The sequence below is a fragment of the Rhineura floridana genome, chromosome 5, assembly GCF_030035675.1.
Source record: "Rhineura floridana isolate rRhiFlo1 chromosome 5, rRhiFlo1.hap2, whole genome shotgun sequence".
In the NCBI taxonomy this organism is placed as follows: domain Eukaryota; kingdom Metazoa; phylum Chordata; class Lepidosauria; order Squamata; family Rhineuridae; genus Rhineura; species Rhineura floridana.
Window position 1 is genome coordinate 168,955,795 of NC_084484.1, and position 20,001 is coordinate 168,975,795.

Below are 20,001 nucleotides of genomic sequence, written 5' to 3' on the forward strand. Positions count from 1 at the left end.
CCGTTTGCCATGCAGCTAAGATCAGAATCTGGAAAAGGTGCAGATACTCTGTCATAAGGAGGCAACATTTATTCATGCATGTTTTTGTATAAATTGGCTTTTGACTCAATCCAGCAAATATAAAAGATAACAAATATCAATGCTTTACCATTGCCACATTTCAGTTATATGCTTTTTTGCAAACATAATCGCAGTAATACTTCAAGTTGTCAATATTTTATGCAACTTACTCCATTTGCCCATGTCTATTCCATGCAATTCTAATATACTAAGTGAACATGATCGTATTATATATATGAAACTCCTTTATATATTTAGTGAGAGCACTGGCCCATCTAATTTCAGTCTTGCCTACTCTGACTGGCAGCAGCTCTCCAGGATGTCAAGCAAAGGTTCTTTCGACTTGAGGTCCTTCAGCTAGAGATGCTGAGGATTGAACCAGGGATCTTCTCCATGCAAAGCATGTGCTGCGCCCTAGTCATGCCTAATCACTTCAATGGGTCTATTCTGAGTAGGACTAGCGCTGAATACCACCCTATACCCCCGTTTAAGCAGATGATAATCACATCGTTGCATTTTGTTCTTTTTAAATGACTACCGCCACTGGATCTTGAAGGCAATAATTGGTAAGGTTAAGGCTAATTTTAGCCCTATCATAGATTTCGGTCAACAAGCTGCTGAAATTTGAAAATCATCAGGCTTTGAATACAAGTTTGCCCAAATATCATTGCATTAATGTTTTTTAACATGAGCAACCTTGTTCCTTGAAAATGGCTTTCTGCTTGTAATCTAAAATGGGCATAGGGATGTTCCCATGAAACTCCCCCACCCCCTGGCAGTGAAAGAAAACCTGAGAGTTTGGCATCCAGATTGATCTCTTGCACATACGTACCTTGAACATTTACATCACAATCAAAGTAAGGAAACAGGAGAACTGGAGTACCATTTAACTGAGTTCCTCCAGATCACTGTGCCTATTCTCCTCAAAGCATCCCCAGAGTTTCATGCCACAGTGGTGGCAGTTGTGACGTTGTAAAAGATGAACATGCATATATTTAGCAGGTGCTTATTTGTTGCAATAAGCAACTGAAAGAGGGCTTTTTTTTTCCAGATTTGGTTTGGAGAGACAATAAAAAAAAGAACTCCCCCCACCTTCAGTCTACCCCCTTCAGTCCGCTCCACCACTTCATTCTGTGCGTGTTGTTCCAAGGCTGTGAAATAGTCATTTCAGAGGAGAAAGCGTTCTAGTTATTTGACAGCTTGGTTTTAAGTGCATGATAATTAAGTGAAAACAAGTGTGCGCATGCACATGCGAACCAGACTCAAGTGTAGAGTGATTAAGGGTGCAGTCCTAACCCCACTTACCTACGAGTAAGCTCCACTGAATTCAACAGGACTTACTTGGGAGACATGGTTAGGATTATGCTATAAGTGATATCCACACATGTGTATAACTGGCCTCAAGCATTCCATTTAGTGGAAGAGTTACTCTTTTTTTCTTCAGTTACATTCTCTTCTCCCATTCTCTCTGCATCCTATTTACATCCTGGACCTCATTTTTCCATTGTTTCTATCCCACAGAGTTAGTATAAATAACCTCAACAAGCTGTCATAAGACAAAGGGGGCTAGTCAGGCATGTAAACATAGACATATAAACAGCGTGTAAACCATGATTTGCCCTTTGGTTCCCGCCTGTATACACTCAGCAAGAAGGCAAGTCCAGTGTTCAACGTGGCATATGCTGGCATGCTTAGGAAGAACCCTCGTAATCAACAAATTGCTGTGTGGGTCCATCAGCAAGAGGAATCCAGAAGCCTCTGACGAAGCTTGCCATCGTCTTTACTTGTTTTTGCTCCATCGCCAGGCAATGTCAGTTCCGTCAAATCTGAAGACCAACAAACAACAGCAAAGGGAAATGCAGTTATCCTTCGTCATATAAAGCACAAACAAATAGTCTCGGTGCTCTCAAACTCAGTGACCAAAGATGGCAGCCAACCAACTCATTCCATCAGTGCAAGGATTTCAACTTGTGCAGTGGAACTTTCCCTCTGTTTCATTGCCCTGCAACCCCCCCCCAATCTGCTCCAGAGGGTTGGGGGAAGCCCCAGAAAAGATTTAAGGAACATGCAGCAGGGGGAGGACAGTTCTGTTGTGCAGGCAGAAATCCTTGCGCTAACGGAACAAGTTAGTTGGGCACCACCCCAAATACTTTCTTCTTTTTTTTGAGTGGTGCTTCCAATCCTCTAAACCAGAGCCATGCGAACATGCCCACATTCTCCAGGATAGCTGGGATGTAATACCAGCACCGGAGTAAGTGTGAAAGGAAGGATGGACAGACGGATGGAATACATGTGTATGAGGCCTATGTGGCATCCAGTGTTCCTTTCCCAAGGCAGAATTTAAAATTAAAAGACATTAGGGCTACAATCCTCTGCACATTTTCTTGGGAATAAGTCCCATTGAACTCAAGTGAAAATGTGCATGATCGGATGAGCACATGCATGTCTGATCCAGGACTTCAAATAACCAAAGCTACCCTAAGCCTAGAAACATGTTCCCCTAAAAACGTTTTACCAATATGTTCACAAGAACAGAATTGCTTTATTGCATTTGAAACAGAATTTTATATGTTTGCATTTATGGTATGTTTTTGTAAATCATCTGGAGACATTAGTATGCGACAATTAATGCTACTACTGATGATAATAAGCAAAATGCATAAATTTGTGTTTGGTTGTTTTTAGCTGTGGTGTTTGGGATCTTTAAAAAAGGAAGTGTTGTTTTATTGCTTTTAGTGTATTTTAAAATTTGTAAACCGCTGAGAGCAGCAATATCTATACATAACTTAAAACAAATAAAACAACTTTACCCTGCAATTCGGTTGCACTCTTTTCTGTTTCTGCTTCGGTTTCCTTTCTGCATTCCACTTTGGCAGTGGCTGATTTGTCATCTACGACATCCATTTTAATTGAGCCAAGATTCATCAGGAGTTGCATGGCGTCAAACCTCTCTCCGCTGCCTTTCAAGTTCTCCAGAACTTTGAGGCACTTGTAAGATTTAAGCTCACTGACATTTTCCTCGAGGAACAGGAGGTAGAGGCTTAAGTCATTGTAGTGCTTTGTTTTGACTTTGAGAACGTCAAACGTCGGCAGAAGTTCATACACTTGCAGGATGTCTGAGCTCTGCCTGAATGGGACCAGCAATGCATAGATCACAATGGGCATGAGCGACAGGTACACAATGATGTTGATAAAGCTGAGCAGCTGGAAGACACCGACGGCAACCAGTTTGCACTGGAACTGTTCAGGAACAGTTGTGTCGTTCTTTAATATCCCGGTTTTGATGTTGCAGATAAACTCATCGGTTATTGAGGAAAGGCTGATATAATAGCCCAGGTAAAGGCAAGCAAGCAGAATAATTGTCAGTGTCAGCAAACGGCAAACAATGTACTTGATTATGAGGCTCTTGGACCCCTTCTTTGTTTTCAGGTACTGTTCCACAATAGGGTACTTGAAGTGGCTTTCAGATATTTCCCAGAAACTGAAAAAACAAAAAGCCAATATCCAGTCATTAAATCAACATTTCATTTGCTTAGAAGCTGCACATACACAGGATACTGGGAAATGGTTCAGATTCCTAAGAACCAGCGTCATATTTTCAGATGAATGCTGGAAGAGCACCTGTGTTGGTCTATTACAACAACTAAAAGGCTTAACATGTGCATTTCACCATGCCCTCTTGCAGGACAAATCCAATGTGAAGACGATGATTGTGTGTGGGTTGCCCTGGAGCTGCAGAACTAAAGGGAAGAACACTCTGGCTTTTGTCACTGGCCAGAGGAACAAGGGGTACTGGGAGGCTGCATCCCCTCCCTCCACAGCAAGGGGAAGACCAAATTATGGGGACCTTCTCCTTCGTACTCTTACCAAGAACAACTCAATGCCGTTGGACTATAGAAGAGAGGGGACGGAAACTCTAGCTTCTGAAACTGGCCCGAGGATGTGTTTTTTAAATGTCATTGTAAGTTGCCTTGGAGATCATTTGATCAAAAGGTGCGGTATACATTTCACGCATACACACATCAGGCAGGGAGAACTATTTTGCAAGATGAGATTTAAAAAATGAACGGCCACAAAATGAACACAGAGATGCCGTACATGAGGCAATGAAGTAAATGAGAAGCAATGCAAAGAGGTGAATAAATCATAGATGTAGATGTTATCTGCATTAGGGATGGGGAACCAGTGGCCCTCCAGATGTTGTTGGACGGAAACTCCCATCAGGTCCAGCCAGCATGGCCAATGGCCAGGAAAGAATGGAGGTGAAGTGTCCATCCCTGATCTACATCCATTGTTGGATTTTTAAACGCTTGTGTCGTGCAGGGGAGAGGAAAACACCAATATTCTTAAGTAGTATCATTTTGTTAGAGAGATCTGGAATTTCCCCATCCCTTCAACTGACAATGGTGCCCACATACCATATACCACAGTCTGTCTGTGCTAGAACTGCTTTTTAATACATTGTTAAAGGAGTTTTTAAAATGTTTTTAAGAGGTTTGTTTTAATATGTTTTTAAAGATGTTTCATTTTAATATGTTTTTAAAGATCGTTTTAATATGTTTTTAAAGATGTTTCATTTTAATATGTTTTAAAGTCTTTGTTTTTGCTTGTTAGTGTTTTTGTTTGCCGCCCTGGGCTCCTTCTGGGAGGAAGGGCGGGATATATATAAAAATAAATAAATAAACGGTGCTAGAATATCACAGGAATATATACAATGCCATTCACATGAAAGAGGGCAAAACTTTCCCTCTTGAAGGAGTAATAAGAAAGGTTTTTTACTTGGGCCTTGACTGGTACAAAGAACTTGCTTTGACAATTTATTTTAAAATCCGATCTTTGGAGGACTGAAGTAATGCAATTCTTACTGAACCAAGGAAGAGTTTCAATGGATTTCAGCTATCACCTTTTCTAAATTCTACCAATTCTGCTCATATCTGTTGTAATTAATTTCCTTTTTTTAAAAAAAACCTATGCTTTTTAAAAACATGTAATCCTGGCCCTTATTTGGAACTAAGTTTTACTAGTAAACCTTTCATGTTCAACTCCTCCTACTCTCTCTTGAGAGAGGTGGGGAGAAGAGGGAAACCATGCACAGTGTCACTGGCAACTGTCAGAGCCAGCCCTTTTAACAGGCAGAGTGAAGCAGCTGCCCCACATGGCAGGTGCTCTGGGGCATGGAGTGATGGTGAAGAGTTAGAGGACAGAGATGTGCATGCCATGCAGCCTCATCTTGTGCTTCCTAAGCTAGCCTGCTGCCCTCACAGGTGTGATGGAGCATACTATCCTGTCACCAACATTTAAGAAAGATTTAATGGCCAGTTCAAGTCAGCTTCTGTACAGGGAACACGGGAAGCTGTTTTAACAAAAAGGTACAAAAAAGGAAGGTTAGGTGATCCTTAAGCATGGCTTGAGTTATGATGACACACCCACAACACAGAATCTTAAAACTAGTTAATCAATCATTCCTTCTTCCCAGGGACCCTGGGGATTGTAGTTCTGTTCATAGAAATCTATGGATTTCTAATGGAGAATTCTCAACACCCTAATCAAACTACAGTCCCCAGGATTCCTTTGGAGGAAACCGTAATAGTTAAAATGGTTTAACAAAGATATTTATTTTAAATTAAGGTGGTTTATACAGATTAAGTTAAAAACAGCAATAAACAAGTAACAACACTAAGGGTGCAATCCTATTATCACCAACTTTTCCCAACCTCTGAGTCCCACAACATCTGGGATCCCAACTCCCATCATCCCTGACTGGGCATGGCTTTCTACATATTTTGTAATCCAGATGCTAGTATCTTACCTATTTCTCACTTTAAGTGCATTTTAACCGAAATACGGCAAAGGATGTGACGTTACCTCTGAGCGATGTTCTCATTAATGGCTGGCGATGAGCCGGCAAACTCCCTCGTGTCTGCATTATGGCAGCTGTTTGCGGCTTTGATTGCTCTGTTGTAGGCTTTGTCAAGTTCTTCCATAATAAATTTCAGATCCGAACAAAGGTGGGGGGCCGAGGTGAAGCGCCAGAAGAGATATGGCAGGTAGAGCAAGATTGCAACTAGCAAAAGGATGTACGGGAAAAACTGAGGAAGAATATAATTGGGGTAGGGAGTTAGCTCAGATCGTGACCCATCTACAGCCAGCTAAATAATCCAAGACAACAGGACTGCTGTGACATTTTGCAACCGAATGTGTGGCTTAGTGGCAGAGCATCTGCTTTGCATGTGGAAGGCCCAGGTTCAATCCTCAGCATTTCCAGGTAGAGCTGGGAGATCCACTGCCAGAACTTGTACACAATACTGAGTCAGACAGACTGATGACAGTATAAGGCAGTTTCCTATATTCCTAGTGTAGGGTTTGTTTTTGGAATACAGGTGTGGAAAATGCAAAAATAATTCCCTGCATTCCTATACACCAGTGTTTCTCAACTGGTGTGCCTCCAGATGTTGTTGGACCACAACTCCCATCAGCCTCACCCAGCATTACCAATGGTCAGGAAAGATGGGAATTGTGGTCCAACAATATCTGGAGGCACACCGGTTGAGAAACACTGCTATACACACTTACCTGGGAGTAGATCCCACTGAACCTAAAGGGACTTATTTCTCAGTAGACTTGCCTAGGGTTGTGCTGTTGATGTCATGTCTAAAAATGCCCTAGAACAGTGCTTCCCAACTTTTATGAGTATGGGACCCCCTTTGGAAGATCAAAAAATTTCACGACGCCTCCCATGCTAATTGTAATTTTAGTCTCCAACTGAAAAAAAATGGTGTGTGGCAAAATCACATTTCCAAATATCCCTTTCCATTAAAAGCTCCCAGCAGACTGGGAGCTGTTGCTTTCTTTTCTTAATGCAAAGCTCCAATCAAATCCCCCTCCCCACAGTCTGAAGACATACAGTCCTGTCTCCCAACACTAGTGGGTTACAGTGCTGGACTAAGAACCAGGTTCAAATCCCCACCCAGCTATGAAGCCCACTGGGTGACCTTGGACGAGACACAGTCTCTCAGCCTGACCTATCTCACAGGGTCTGTGTAAGGATAATATGGAAAGGGGGAGGGGAACCATGTGCACCACCTTGAGCAACTTGGAGAAAAGGTGGGATATAAATGCAATAATTATACAGCCACGAGAGTGGCTGTATACTATAGTCAGCAGGGATTTTTCGCATTCCACAATGTTAAATGGAAAATACCCCTCCATGCCATTCTGATGCTTCCCATAAGCTCATTTCAAAACAAAACCTTACATAACTTATAGTCCTGAACTCAGAAATGCTTGCTTAACAACCCTGTCAATTTTCATGGCGATACACAAAACAGTCAGAGAGAACAGAGAGTTCAAAGTGTAAAAAGAGAGAGAAAAACCTCAGAGCCCTTTTGGACTTTTTTCTCTGAGAGTTGTAATCTGTTGTCATTCATTAAAAATCAGCCATGTTCACAGAGTACCTGTAATCCTAATACTGACGTTGCCCCATACTCTGACCTTCATCTGCTGCAGTTTAAAAGTTTTAAAAATGCCTGGCTGATTTTTAATTAATTTAATAATTTTGTCTGGGACCCAATCATAGCGCGGAGCATGCTCAGTAAGGACCAACTGTCAGTGTTCTAAAAACCTCATAGCTGCTGGCCTTGGCTAATAAGAGGGCCACACCCACACCAGACTTGATTTCACTTGAGACAGTCATGGCTTCCCTCAAAGACTCCTGGGAAGTGTAGTTTGTGAAGGGTGCTGAGAGAAGACTCCTATTCCCCTGGGAGAATGGTTAACAGTCAGCCACTCTGACTGAAGGTCTGTGAGAGAAACAGGGCATCTCCTAGCAACTCTCAGCACCCTTCACTAACTACACTTCCCAGGATTCTTTGAGAGAAGCCATGATTGGCTTTCAGCCATGGCTTTGAGAGAAGCCATGATAAATTGTTTTAAATTGTTTTTAAAAGATGTGTTTTTAAATTTGTATATTTGTTTTTAATGTTTTTATTTATTGTAAACCGCCCAGAGAGCTTCGGCTATGAGGCGGTATATAAATACACTAAATAAATAGATAAATAAATAATGATTGTGCAAAGTGTAATAGAGGCCTGGTGTGGATGTGGCCAGGGACAGCTTTGTTTTAAATTTGGGTGGGAGGTAGGGTTGCCAGGTTCAGGGCCTGAGACTGATCCTGTATCTTTAGGAGAAGAGAAAGTCAGCCAAGTGCTGGTGTTCTTGCAACATTGTAATGGGAAAAACCACAAGGTAGAATTGTCCCTTCCCCCTGCCCAACTGTGAAAGATACAGAAGACGTCTTGGTTGGCAGGCCCAGCCTGGTCACTTTTACCTATCCTAATCATGATTGCATAGGAGTATATCTGATTCAACTCAATAATCATACAAATGATCAGACCTGCCTTTTCCCTCCTTCCCCTTTCCTCTCCCTTTCTCCTCCCCTCTTCCTTCTTCCGCCTTCCCTGCCCACTCCAGCCCTCCGTCCCTCCCCCCCAGTCAGTTTTACCTATCCTAAGCATGATTGCACGGGAGTAAATCCCACTGAACTCAATAATAATAATAATAATAAAATTTTATTTCTTAGTCGCCTATCTGGCCGGGTCAGCGGCCACTCTAGGCGACGTACAATTTAAAATTGAATACAACAATAAAATACACATAGAAATCAGAACATTCAATCTAAAATTAATCAATAAACATGCAAACGACCACATCTGTCCTTCTTCTCCCCTTCCCCTCCTGCCTGCTCCCCTCCCAGTCCTCCCCTCTGCCTCTCCACCCCTCCCGCCTCCCTCTCCTCCCTTCCCCATCCCCTGTGGTCAGTTTCACCTATCCTTAGCATGATTGCCTGGTGTGTGTGTGTAAATCCCACTTAACTCAATAAGCATGCAAATGATCAATCCATTCTCAGCAAACTTGCACAGGATCCCATTTCTTACCTCCCGGATTAAAAAGCAGGGAAATTCACTAATAGGCAAAAAACCTTGCGGTTTAAGAACGTACCTATAGCCCACAGATATTTCTATCAAACTTTTAAAAGCAGGGAAATTGGGCAGCTATAGTGAATGCACCAGGGGAGCAGGAGACCTGAACTCCTCTCTGAGATATTGTACTGCCCTACAAAGTTGTCAAAATGCAAACACAATTTGGGTTGGTCTTTCACAGTCCAATCCACTTGCTGTGTAGCTTGGAAGAATTTGGTAACATGTGCCTCTGAGCATATGGTGAGTGGTGGCAACACCTGCAGTCAGCCCAAATAATAGAAGATATGTCCTGTGCTGATCTTGTTTTAGCCGGGAGGAAGCAACATTATTAAGACAGTTGATATAGTTCAGATGGTCACTTTAAATATGTCTGATTTACTTTGCAATTTTAGTGAAGTTTTCTATAGGAAATCATTTTCTTTTGCTTTTGTTTCTATGAATATGTGAAGTACAGCAACACTTTGCAAAATTTATATTAAAAAACCTCCAAACATAATTGTGGAATAATGGCACTGACGTCTGCAAAATAATCTCCAGTGGACCTCAGAAGTGTCTCAATTTGCACAAGATAAAACAGTGGGAGGTGAAATGTATTCTAGCAAAATTCTAGGTGTGCTCTATGTTTTTAATTGATTGTGAACACCTTGCCTTAAATAAAGTGCTTTAAACATAGCAGGCTGAAAACATGCATCCTCTTTTTCCCAACAACTAGAGCCATTGCTAAAGTAGCAGCATATTGGAATCAGTCTGATCTTACATTAAACTGCAGTTTCAGGTCCAACTGTTAATGCACCCAAAATAGAAATAGACCATAACCTCCAGTTCGAAACAAAAAAGGCTATCTTCACCATCATATGACATTAACCAATAAAAAGGCTTTGAAATTAATAAAAATAAATTTGACACAGATTTCTAGGATGAATAATGAGGGAAATAAAATTTTCTAGTTTAGATTCTCTGTAGAAACATTAGTAACACAGGAAAGAAGCAAAGTAAGAAGAACACCAACAAACATACAAAAATATAATTCTCCATCTTTGGAGATGGCAGGTGTTGCCACCACTCACCATATGCTCAGAGGCACATGTTACCAAATTCTTCCAAGCTACACAGCAAGTGGATTGGACTGTGAAAGACCAACCCAAATTGTGTTTGCATTTTGACAACTTTGTAGGGCAGTACAATATTTCAGAGAGGAGTTCAGGTCTCCTGCTCCCCAGGTGCATTCACTATAGCTGCCCAATTTCCCTGCTTTTAAAAGTTTGATAGAAATATCTGTGGGCTATAGGTACATTCTTAAACTGCAAGGTTTTTTGCCTATTAGTAAATAAATACATACATATACTTCAGTCGGAGTATGGGGGGATGCTGGCACACACAGCCTCAGAGATGGGAAGTGAGCAACTCCTGAGCATCCTCACTGCTCTTTGGCTCTATCTGGGCCAAAGGTGAGATTTGGGAGGCCTCCCAAATAAGAATAATTTTTAAAAGGAGGTGGCAGCAGAGCAGGAGCCAAGAAAGGCGGGCGGGCGGGCTGCCAGGAAGAGGGAAAGGAGCCTTTCCTTGCAGCCTTGCTGCTTTTGCTTCATGAAAAGCTCTCTCCTCTCCTTCTGAATAAGGGTGTTGTCAGCAGCAGCAGGGTGAGGAGATGAGTCAGTGATAGTAATCCCCTCTTCTTCCTGGTAGCTCCACCCTCAGCCTCCTTTGGCATCTGCCACGTGTTTTATAGGCAGACGCCTGCCCTCAGCACGCCTGGAAGACACTTTGCCACTTCAGCTAAAGTCCTCCCCTCTTATTTGGAGCAAGGGGGACGTGTGGTCTGCAGCGGCATTGGGGAGCAGATGGTGTCCAGGGAATGAAGACTTTTAATAAATAAATAAATAATTCATTTGTTTACTGTTCGCGGCCTCCCTGGGTTACTTCACTGCCCCCAGGTTGGGAATCACTGCCCTAGAACTTCAATGTTCAAAGTGCTTCAGAGAGTGCACCTTGGAAGCACCACTAAAGAGCAGTATGTAATTTTTTGTAAAGAAAGCAATCAAATCATAAGAGTAAGTCTGTGGGCTTTTTAGCTAATCCTGCTGCTGTGATTTTAACAGCAGCCTGAAAAACAGATATGAAGTGTGACTGGAGAAGCCAGGAAACTAGTCTATATCTGGAGAATGATCTAATCTTTGCAGCAGCCAGGAAATCAGATGAGTCTTGAAGAGCTTTTACAAAGCCAAGAGGACTTCTGTTTTTAAAGAGTGGCTAGAGCATAAAACTAGATAAAATTTTTATTTGCTCTTGACCTTTCTCTGGCTCTGGATACTCACCCATGTGCCTCTTCCATACATCTTCTAGGTAAAAAAAAAAGCTGCTTCTCTTTTGGCTTATCATTCTGAAGCACTGCTATAAACTTGCCAGAACAATGTAAAAAAAAGTGCACTCCAAAAGGATAGCCAGCAAAAAGAGAACAGTCCTATGACACAGTTCAAACACACATGCATTGCTACTTAAGTTTCTGTGGGGCAGAGCAGCTTCTGTTAAGCACAAACAATGGTCCCATGACATGTTGAGTTATCATCTCTCTCTCTCTCTCTCACACACACACACACACACACACACACACGTATCTGCTTTGCTCCATCTTTCTTGATATTATATGTAGCTGGGACACGGAACACTGCCTTTTATTATTTTTACATTTATTCCCCACTTTTCCTCCAAGGAAGTCGAGGCGGTATGCATGGTTCTCCTCGTCTCCATTTTATATTCACAACAACCCTTTGAGGCAGGTTAGGCTGGGAGAAGGTCACTGGCCCAAGGTCACACAATGAGCTTCATGGCTGATCTCTGACTTGAACTGCCAAAAAGGAGAAGGTTCCACAAAACAACCAGGAAAAGAGGGGGAGAAGTCACAGCCAGTATATGAATGAATGGGCAAAGAAGACAAGAGGCAAGCAAACAAATGTTACAAATGGTCAAAATGACAGTGAAGTACTCTACAGATACCAAAATACAGGACAAATCACAACAGACAGTAAAATATGCTGCCAATGCCAAAAGCATTGAAGTGTAACACTATGACAGCTATTGTGAATAGTAAAAACTGTTTCAATGCTTCTTCAAATACCACTACTTCTTAAAATCAGAGCCAGGGCAGATTTGATTTCTAGACAATCTTTGTTTTTCTTCTCTTCTTTGCTCATTCATTCATATAGTATGAGTGACTTCTCCACGAATTCGCATTTGAACCCTGGTCTCTCAGGTCCTAGTCCAACACTCCAAGTCCAGGGCTGTGGAGTTGGAGTCGTGGAGTCGGAAGCAATTTTGGGAGGAGTCGGTAGAAATGTACTGACTCCGACTTCCAAATAAATTTTGATTGACAAGAAGCAATTTTGGGTGGAGTCGGAGTTGGACAGTAGAAAAATAGAGGAGTCGGAGTCGAAGGTTTGGTGTACCGACTCCACAGCCCTGACTCCAACTACTACATCACACTGCCCACCCTTCAGAAATTTCTGCCCAAAATTATTGAGCCACATTCCTATTTGAGTGTTGACAATGACTGTTTACTACAGCTTTCCCTAATTACTACTTACTGTACTTTTAATCTTTTGTACACCGCCCAGAGAGCTATTTGCTATGGGCGGTTTAAAAATGAAATTAAATAAATAAATAAATAAATAATAACACTGTTGTACTTTTGTTTATATTTTAATGGTCCATTTTATCTTTAAGTTGTTTGTGTAATATTTGAGATTTGTTTAATAGATTGTATATTTTTAAAGACAAGCTATGCCATTAAAAAAAACACTTTACTTTCTCTCTCTCCATCATAAATAAGATGTGAAATTGACTAGAAAATAGCTCTAGCCAATGTATTAATTAATTATTTAATTTGTATCCTGCCCTTCCTCCCGGCAGGAGCCCAGGGTGGCAAACAAAGCGCTAAAAACACTTTAAAACATCATAAAAACAGATCTTAAAATACATTAAAACAAAACAGCATTAAAAACTTTTTTTTAAAAAAAAACTTTAAAAAAGGGTTAAAAACATTATTAAAAAACATATTAAGCAATTATAACACAGACACATACCGCGATAGGTCTCAACCTAAAAGGCTTGTTGAAAGAGGAAAGTTCACCTCTCTGTTAACCTTTCGGGAACCAGGGAAAACAGCTGCAATTAGGATAGGAATCAACACACCTCCCTTCCCCCTACCCAATATTCCCTCCATTATATTTGGACATTGACTGGATATCTATGTGGGATTTCAGCTAGTGCCACAGTAGCATTAAGAAAAAGTCATTTCCTTTGATGTGCGACAAGGTGTCCCTAAAAGGCTGTCACGCCCCTTGGCTCAGATGCCCCATCCTCAGGGGAGGAGGTCATAAATTCAGAGGAAATCTTGGGCTGGAGGGAGAACATGTCTTTTGAACCACCCTTTGATGTCCCTGCCTCCTCAGAAATTCCATCACCAGAGGAGTCCATGATGCCAGCTCCCTTTTGGCCTGAAGAGGCAGCATTGCCATCTACAGACTTTGGCCTCTCCCACACTGCTAGAGTCTATGGCAGCCTTTCCTAACAAGTGGGCCACCAGATGTTGTTGGACCACAATTCCCATCTTTCCTGACCATTGGCAATGCTGGCTGAGGCTGAAGGGAGTTGTGGTCCAACAACATCTGGTGGCCCACTAGTTGGCAAAGGCTGGCCTATGGCTTCTAAAACAGGCTGGGCCCCTTTAAAAGTAGAAGTTTCACGCACTGGGGTGGGGCTAGCTGCTCAAAGGAAGCTGCAGCCCTATTTCAGTGTGAGGTGGCTGGTTGTTGGGAGCACTGTCCAAGCCTGACCTTCATTTGGAGCTATCCAGGGTGCTAGCCATCTAGCTTACTTACCGTTGGACTTTGACTCCTGCTTTACCTGCCCTTGTTTATCTAGACTTACCCTCTGCTGTGTTTGACCTTGCCTTGCTGGAACCTGGCCTATGCTTGCATTATTTATTTATGGGATTTATATACCGCTTAATATTGATGACACTTTTGTTGTATGTGTCTTCAAGTCGATTATGACTTATGGCGACCCTATGAATCAGCGACCTCCAAGAGCATCTGTCGTGAACCACCCTGTTCAGATCTTGTAAGTTCAGGTCTGTGGCTTCCACTATGGAATCAATCCATCTCTTGTTTGGTCTTCCTCTTTTTCTACTCCTTTCTGTTGTTCCCAGCATTATTGTTTTTTCTAGTGAATCACGTCTTCTCATGATGTGTCCAAAGTATGATAACTTCAGTTTCATCATTTTAGCATACTGCTAAATCATCAGCATTTCTGAGCTTGACTTGATTCTGCCTCTTGCATTTGGAGCTGGCACTGTGTGATCTGGCGTCCCTGGACTGTGCCTAGTCCAAGCCCCCACTTGACTAGAATCCTGTCCCTCAGCTGGGACGACTGTCTCTGTGGCTTCCCATGCTGCTGGTTCAGTGTTAATCCAGATGTGCAAGAAATTGTAGCTGCATTTCTGTTCTCTAATGAAATCTACCAAATGATTCTGGAATATTGTTTTTCACGTTAGGCAATAGCTCTGCTTCTGCCTCACTAGGACTCCAGGCACTGCTGCTTGCCTTTAGTGAACCGCTCTTCATTTTTGGTCCTTAATCTACATTTGCCCAAAGCAGCCTTCCTCAGTCTTGGGTCTCCAGATGTAGTTGTATTCCAGCCCCCGTCATCCCAGCCAGAACAGCAAATGGTCAGGGGTGATTGGTCATGTGGTCCAATCATCATGATTGGTCATGTGGTCCACTTTTGGGACCTGAGGGTAGGGAAAGCTGACTTAATAGGTGGTTGTTGGTTTATGTTAGTTCTTCCTTAATTGCCACCAGATGTGTGGCTGAAAGATAGGAAGGGCTGTGTTGGAGCAGCTTGCTTTCTGCAATGAAGCTTGTGCAGAGTTAGCTACCTTCTCATAGCCAGCAGGCAACAGCTGGAAGGCGTGTTCTTCCTTTTCATGCAGCCAAGGTCTAGCAGAGAGTGTAATTCAGGCAAAGCCTATACAAATAGCAGATCACATCATAAAACTGCTCCACCCTAGGTGAAGAGTTCCCTGCAGACACTTTGCTAGCCTGGTGACTTTAGAAGCCTACACTTGCACTGAGGAGGAGTCGGAGTCTACATGTTATGAAAGGACTGCTGAGTGCCCAGCAAAAGCTTTGCTAGCCTGGTTGCCCCCTTTTACCACAAAGCCATTCCCAGATTGTGCCATTTCAGACAGCAGATGAGGTAGGAGGAGTGTTGCATATCTGGCTCCTTTCCCAAGGGGAAGAGGTGAAATGCTACAGACAAAATTGGTATTCCAGGAGGGAGGCCAGACTAAAGCTCTTGTTCCTGGCATTTTGTTTTCTATGGGAATGGAGGGTACTTACAGGAGACTATTTGATCATACAATGATTCCACCTGCAATGGCACAGATCAGGAAAGCTTCTACCCTACATCCTGTTGTCTGCACAGCTCCCAAATGGAAACAAGTAAAAATCCACTTTCAACAACACCACACTTAGATTTAAACAAGGCTGTGCTTTATCAAAACACACTGAAAAGATATGTTAACATGAGACAATCCATGAGTGGGGATCTGAGTGAGTGTTACACCCTCAGATGTCTGAGCTGGATTTTTGTTACCCAGAAGGAAAAGACAACATTGAAGACTAACAAATCTATACAAACTTTATGAAGCCAGAGTGGAAGGTGTCCCGAGTCGCTCTGCGAGAGTTGTTTTTGCTGTACTGCTGCCCAGCAGTAGGAGTCCACATAAGCAGCCTGGCGCCAGGAAAATGAACTTGGAGAAAAGCAGCTCATCTGGGTACCTAGGAAACCAAGCACAATGCCCGGTCAAAGGTGGCCAACATTTATTATTTATTTATTTAATTTCATTTTTAAACCGCCCATAGCAAATAGCTCTCTGGGCGGTGTACAAAAGATTAAAAGTACAGAAATACAAAATATCACAATAAATAAACTGAAACAAAGAGATTTAAAATTGTAACATTAAACGCTTTAAAATGCCTGGGAGCATAGCCAGGTCTTAACCTGGCGCCGAAAAGATAGAAGCGTCGGCGCCAGGCGTATTTCTTCGGGGAGGCTATTCCACACTTCGGGGGCCACTACAGAAAAGGCCCTAGATCGAGTAACTGTCCTCCGGGCTTCCCGATGGGTTGGTACCCGGAGGAGGGCCTTAGACGCTGAGCGAAGTGACCGGGTAGGTTCATAGCGGGAGAGGCGTTCCACAAGATACTGCGGTCCCACGCCGTGTAAGGCTTTATAGGTCAAAACCAGCACCTTGAATCTGGCTCGGAAGCAAATAGGTAGCCAGTGCAAACGGGCCAGAACAGGTGTTATATGCGCTGACCGGCTGGTCCTCGTCAGCAGTCTGGCTGCTGCGTTTTGCACTAGCTGAAGCTTCCGAACTGTCTTCAAGGGCAGCCCTACGTAGAGCGCATTACAGTAATCCAACCTAGAAGTTACCAGAGCATGAACAACTGAGGCGAGGTCATCCCTGTCCAGATAGGGGCGTAGCTGGGCTACCAACCGAAGGTGGTAGAATGCATTCCTTGCCACCGTGGCCACTTGCGCCTCCAGAGACAAGGAAGGATCGAAAAGAACCCCAAGACTACGAACCTGTTCCTTCAAGGGGAGTGTAACCCCATCTAGAACAGGGTAAGCATCCACCATCTGGGCAGGGAAGGCATTCACCAACAGTGTCTCAGTCTTGTCTGGATTGAGTCTCAGTTTATTAGCTCTCATCCAGTCCATTATCGCAGTCAGGCAGTGATTCAGCACATCCACAGACTCACCTGTAGAAGATGAAAAGGAGAAATAGAGCTGCGTGTCATCAGCGTACTGGTGGCAACGCACTCCAAAACTCCTGATGACGGAACCCAGAGGCTGCATGTAGATGTTAAAAAGCATGGGGGACAAAACCGACCCCTGAGGGACTCCACAATGGAGAGTCCAAGGAGTCGAGCAATGTTCCCCAAGTACTACCTTCTGGTGATGATCCGCCAAGTAGGAGCGGAACCACTGCCAAGCAGTGCCTCCAACTCCCAACTCCGCGAGTCTCCCCAGAAGGATACCATGGTCGATGGTATCAAACGCCGCTGACAGATCAAGGAGAATCAACAGAGTCACACTCCCTCTGTCCCTCTCCCGACAAAGGTCATCATACAGGGCGACCAAGGCTGTTTCAGTGCCAAAACCGGGCCTAAAACCGGATTGAAACGGATCCAGATAATCGGTCTCATCCAAGAGCACCTGGAGCTGACCGGCAACCACCCGCTCCAGAACCTTGCCCAAAAAGGGGACATTCGCCACCGGTCTATAGTTGTTCAGGTCATCTGGGTCTAAGGAAGGTTTCTTTAAGAGAGGTCTTACTACTGCCTCCTTGAGGCTACTAGGGACTACTCCCTCAGTCAAGGAGGCATTTATCACTTCCTTGGCCCAGCCGGTGGTAGTAGTCCTGCTAGCCTTCACTAGCCAAGATGGACAAGGATCTAGAGCAGACGTGGTCGCCCGCACCAATCCAAGTACCTTGTCCACTTTCTCAACCTGCACCAACTGAAACTCATCCAATAATGAAAGACAAGACTGTGTTCTGGACACTTCAATGGATTCGTCTGTCATAACATCGGAGTCTAGGTCCCTACGGATGCATGCGATTTTATTTTGGAAGTGCCCTGCGATGTCGTTACAGCGAGCTTCAGATGTTTCAATAGTATCTCGAGGACCAGAATGTAAGAGTCCTCGTACAACCCTAAAAAGCTCTGCAGGGCGGCAGAGAGATGTCCTGATAGAGGCAGTGAAGTGAAACTTCTTCGCCGCCCTTACCGCTTTTATATACGACTTAGTAGAGGCACTTACCAAAGCATAACTGCATCCGTCTGGAGTTCGTCTCCATCTGCACTCCAGCCTCCTTCTCTCTTGCTTCATCACTCTCAGCTCCAGGGTATACCACGGAGCTGTATGAGCTCTGCATCGAAGAGGGTGCGCGGGAGCAATCGTGTCAATAGCCCGGGCCATCTCCGTATTCCACAGTTCGACCAAGGCCTCGACAGGAGCGCCAGTACTATCAGCTGGAAAAACTCCCAGAGCCGTCTGAAAACCAATAGGATCCATAAGCCTCCGAGAGCGGACCAACTTAATAGGTCCCCCACCCTTGCAGAGGGAAAGAGTCGTTGTAAGTCTAAAACTCAGCAGGCGGTGATCTGTCCATGACAATGGAGTAGATGAAAAACACCCCACCTCCAGATCACCATTTCCATGACCAGTGGCGAAGATCAAATCAAGAGTGTGACCCGATACATGCGTTGGGCCAGTAACAAATTGAGACAGCCCCATGGTTGTCATGGAGGCCATGAAGTCCTGAGCCGCCCCAGATAAAACAGTCTCGGCATGAATGTTGATGTCCCCCAACACCACAAGTTTGGGGGACCTCAGCAATACCTCCGAGACTATCTCTGTCAGCTCAGCTAGGGAAGCTGTTGGGCAGCAAGGTGGGCGGTACACCAACAGGATTCCCACTCTGTCTCCTTGACCCAGCACAAGGTGGAGGCACTCTAGACCAGTCGCCATCTGGACAGGATGCCTCATGAGAGGGAAAGTACTCCTATAGACCACAGCAACCCCGCACAGGGTGTGATACAATAAGGGAGGATCTGGAACCTTTCTGTATGTGCAGCAGGATCAAGTTAGAAATGTTTGGCCTGGATTGGTACATTTCATGCTGCATGTTTGGGGTGTGTGTGTGTGTGTGTGCACATGCATTCATTTTGCACACATGTCTCCATGTCTGAATACACCCCCAAGTAGAAGGAGGACCTGCACCCAGAAAAATCAGAAAGCCTAGCCTTCTTACTGGCGTGTGATCTTTCTACCTGCAGAGAGTTTGGCACGGTTTACCCACTGAAACCCATTGCAAACCACTGAAACCCATTGCAAACCAGTATGGTTCACATGAGTGCAGGTTTAGCCACTGAAACCCATTGCAAACCAGTTTGGTTCACATGAGTGCAGTAGCAGCGGGTGAGGAGGGGTGGGTGGCATCCCAGCTTCCCAGCACCATGGGTGGCTGTTGCAGAGGGTCACGGGTGAGGTGTGGAGAGTTTGGCATGATGCACAGCAGTGGAGCTTATCTGGTGCTCCTGCCACCAAGTGCTGCCCCTTGTCAAGCACCCTGCACCTCCCCCTGTCAGGCAGCGGCAGCACCCGGAGGTATTGGGTTGCTGGGAGAGCAATGGAGCCCTGCCCATGCCCATCCCACAAGGCAACTTCTCCATAAGTCCCAACAAAGGTCTTGATCACAGTTAAGGGGATGAGGAGAATATGCTCTAGGGAAGGAGCTACCATGGGGGAACACATACTCCTGAGGCTGGGTTCTAATTTGTTATGGGAGCCTGTACTATGTCTGCACTCATTAAATCCATTCCTGTTGGGACATAATTCTGTGGCAGAGCACATTCTTTGCACGCAGAAGGTCCCTGGTTCAGTGCCCAGCACCTCCCAAGAGGGCTAGGAAAGACCCTTGCTTGAAACCTTGGAAAGTCACTGCCGGTCAGGGTTGGTGATACTGGACTGGATGGACCAGTGGTCTGACTCAGTATATGGCAGCTGCCTGTTACTGCTCTCTGTATTTTCTCTTTCCCTCTGTAGACACTGATAAGGAGTATTTAGTTCCCTCCTGCAGCTCAACGCCTTCTGACCCAAATTCCAGCTCCTGAGCTGTTATGCACTCTGGAAAAAAAGGAACACATGAAGCTGCTGTATACTGAATAATAATAATAATAATAATAATTTATTATTATTATTATTTATTGAATTTATTAGTCGCCCATCTGGCGGGCTGTCCAGCCACCATGGCCACGTACAAAATAGGCATACAATACCTAGACATTAAAAATCTAAAAACAATGAAGATAAAATCTAGCCAACCCCAAAA

The 20,001-nt window shown here is 44.0% G+C and overlaps 1 protein-coding gene across 2 annotated transcripts in view; it reads right to left on the bottom strand.

Annotated features, from left to right (window-relative positions):
- Positions 1-731: 731 nt before the first annotated feature.
- The window catches only part of PANX1 (pannexin 1), a 29,310-nt gene continuing 10,040 nt past the window's right edge, over positions 732-20,001 (bottom strand). Inside the window, exons 1-5 of one of the 2 annotated variants that reach the window (XM_061628818.1) lie at positions 17,928-18,125; positions 15,738-15,877; positions 5,926-6,149; positions 2,871-3,541; positions 732-1,886 (exon numbers count right to left, since the gene is read on the bottom strand). In XM_061628818.1, coding sequence (XP_061484802.1) covers positions 1,795-1,886; positions 2,871-3,541; positions 5,926-6,149; positions 15,738-15,877; positions 17,928-18,042 — 1,242 coding nt within the window. In that variant the 5' untranslated portion in view covers positions 18,043-18,125 and the 3' untranslated portion in view covers positions 732-1,794. Of the gene's footprint in view, positions 1,887-2,870; positions 3,542-5,925; positions 6,150-15,737; positions 15,878-17,927; positions 18,126-20,001 lie in introns of those variants that run through there. The other variant, XM_061628817.1, reaches the window with a different exon arrangement.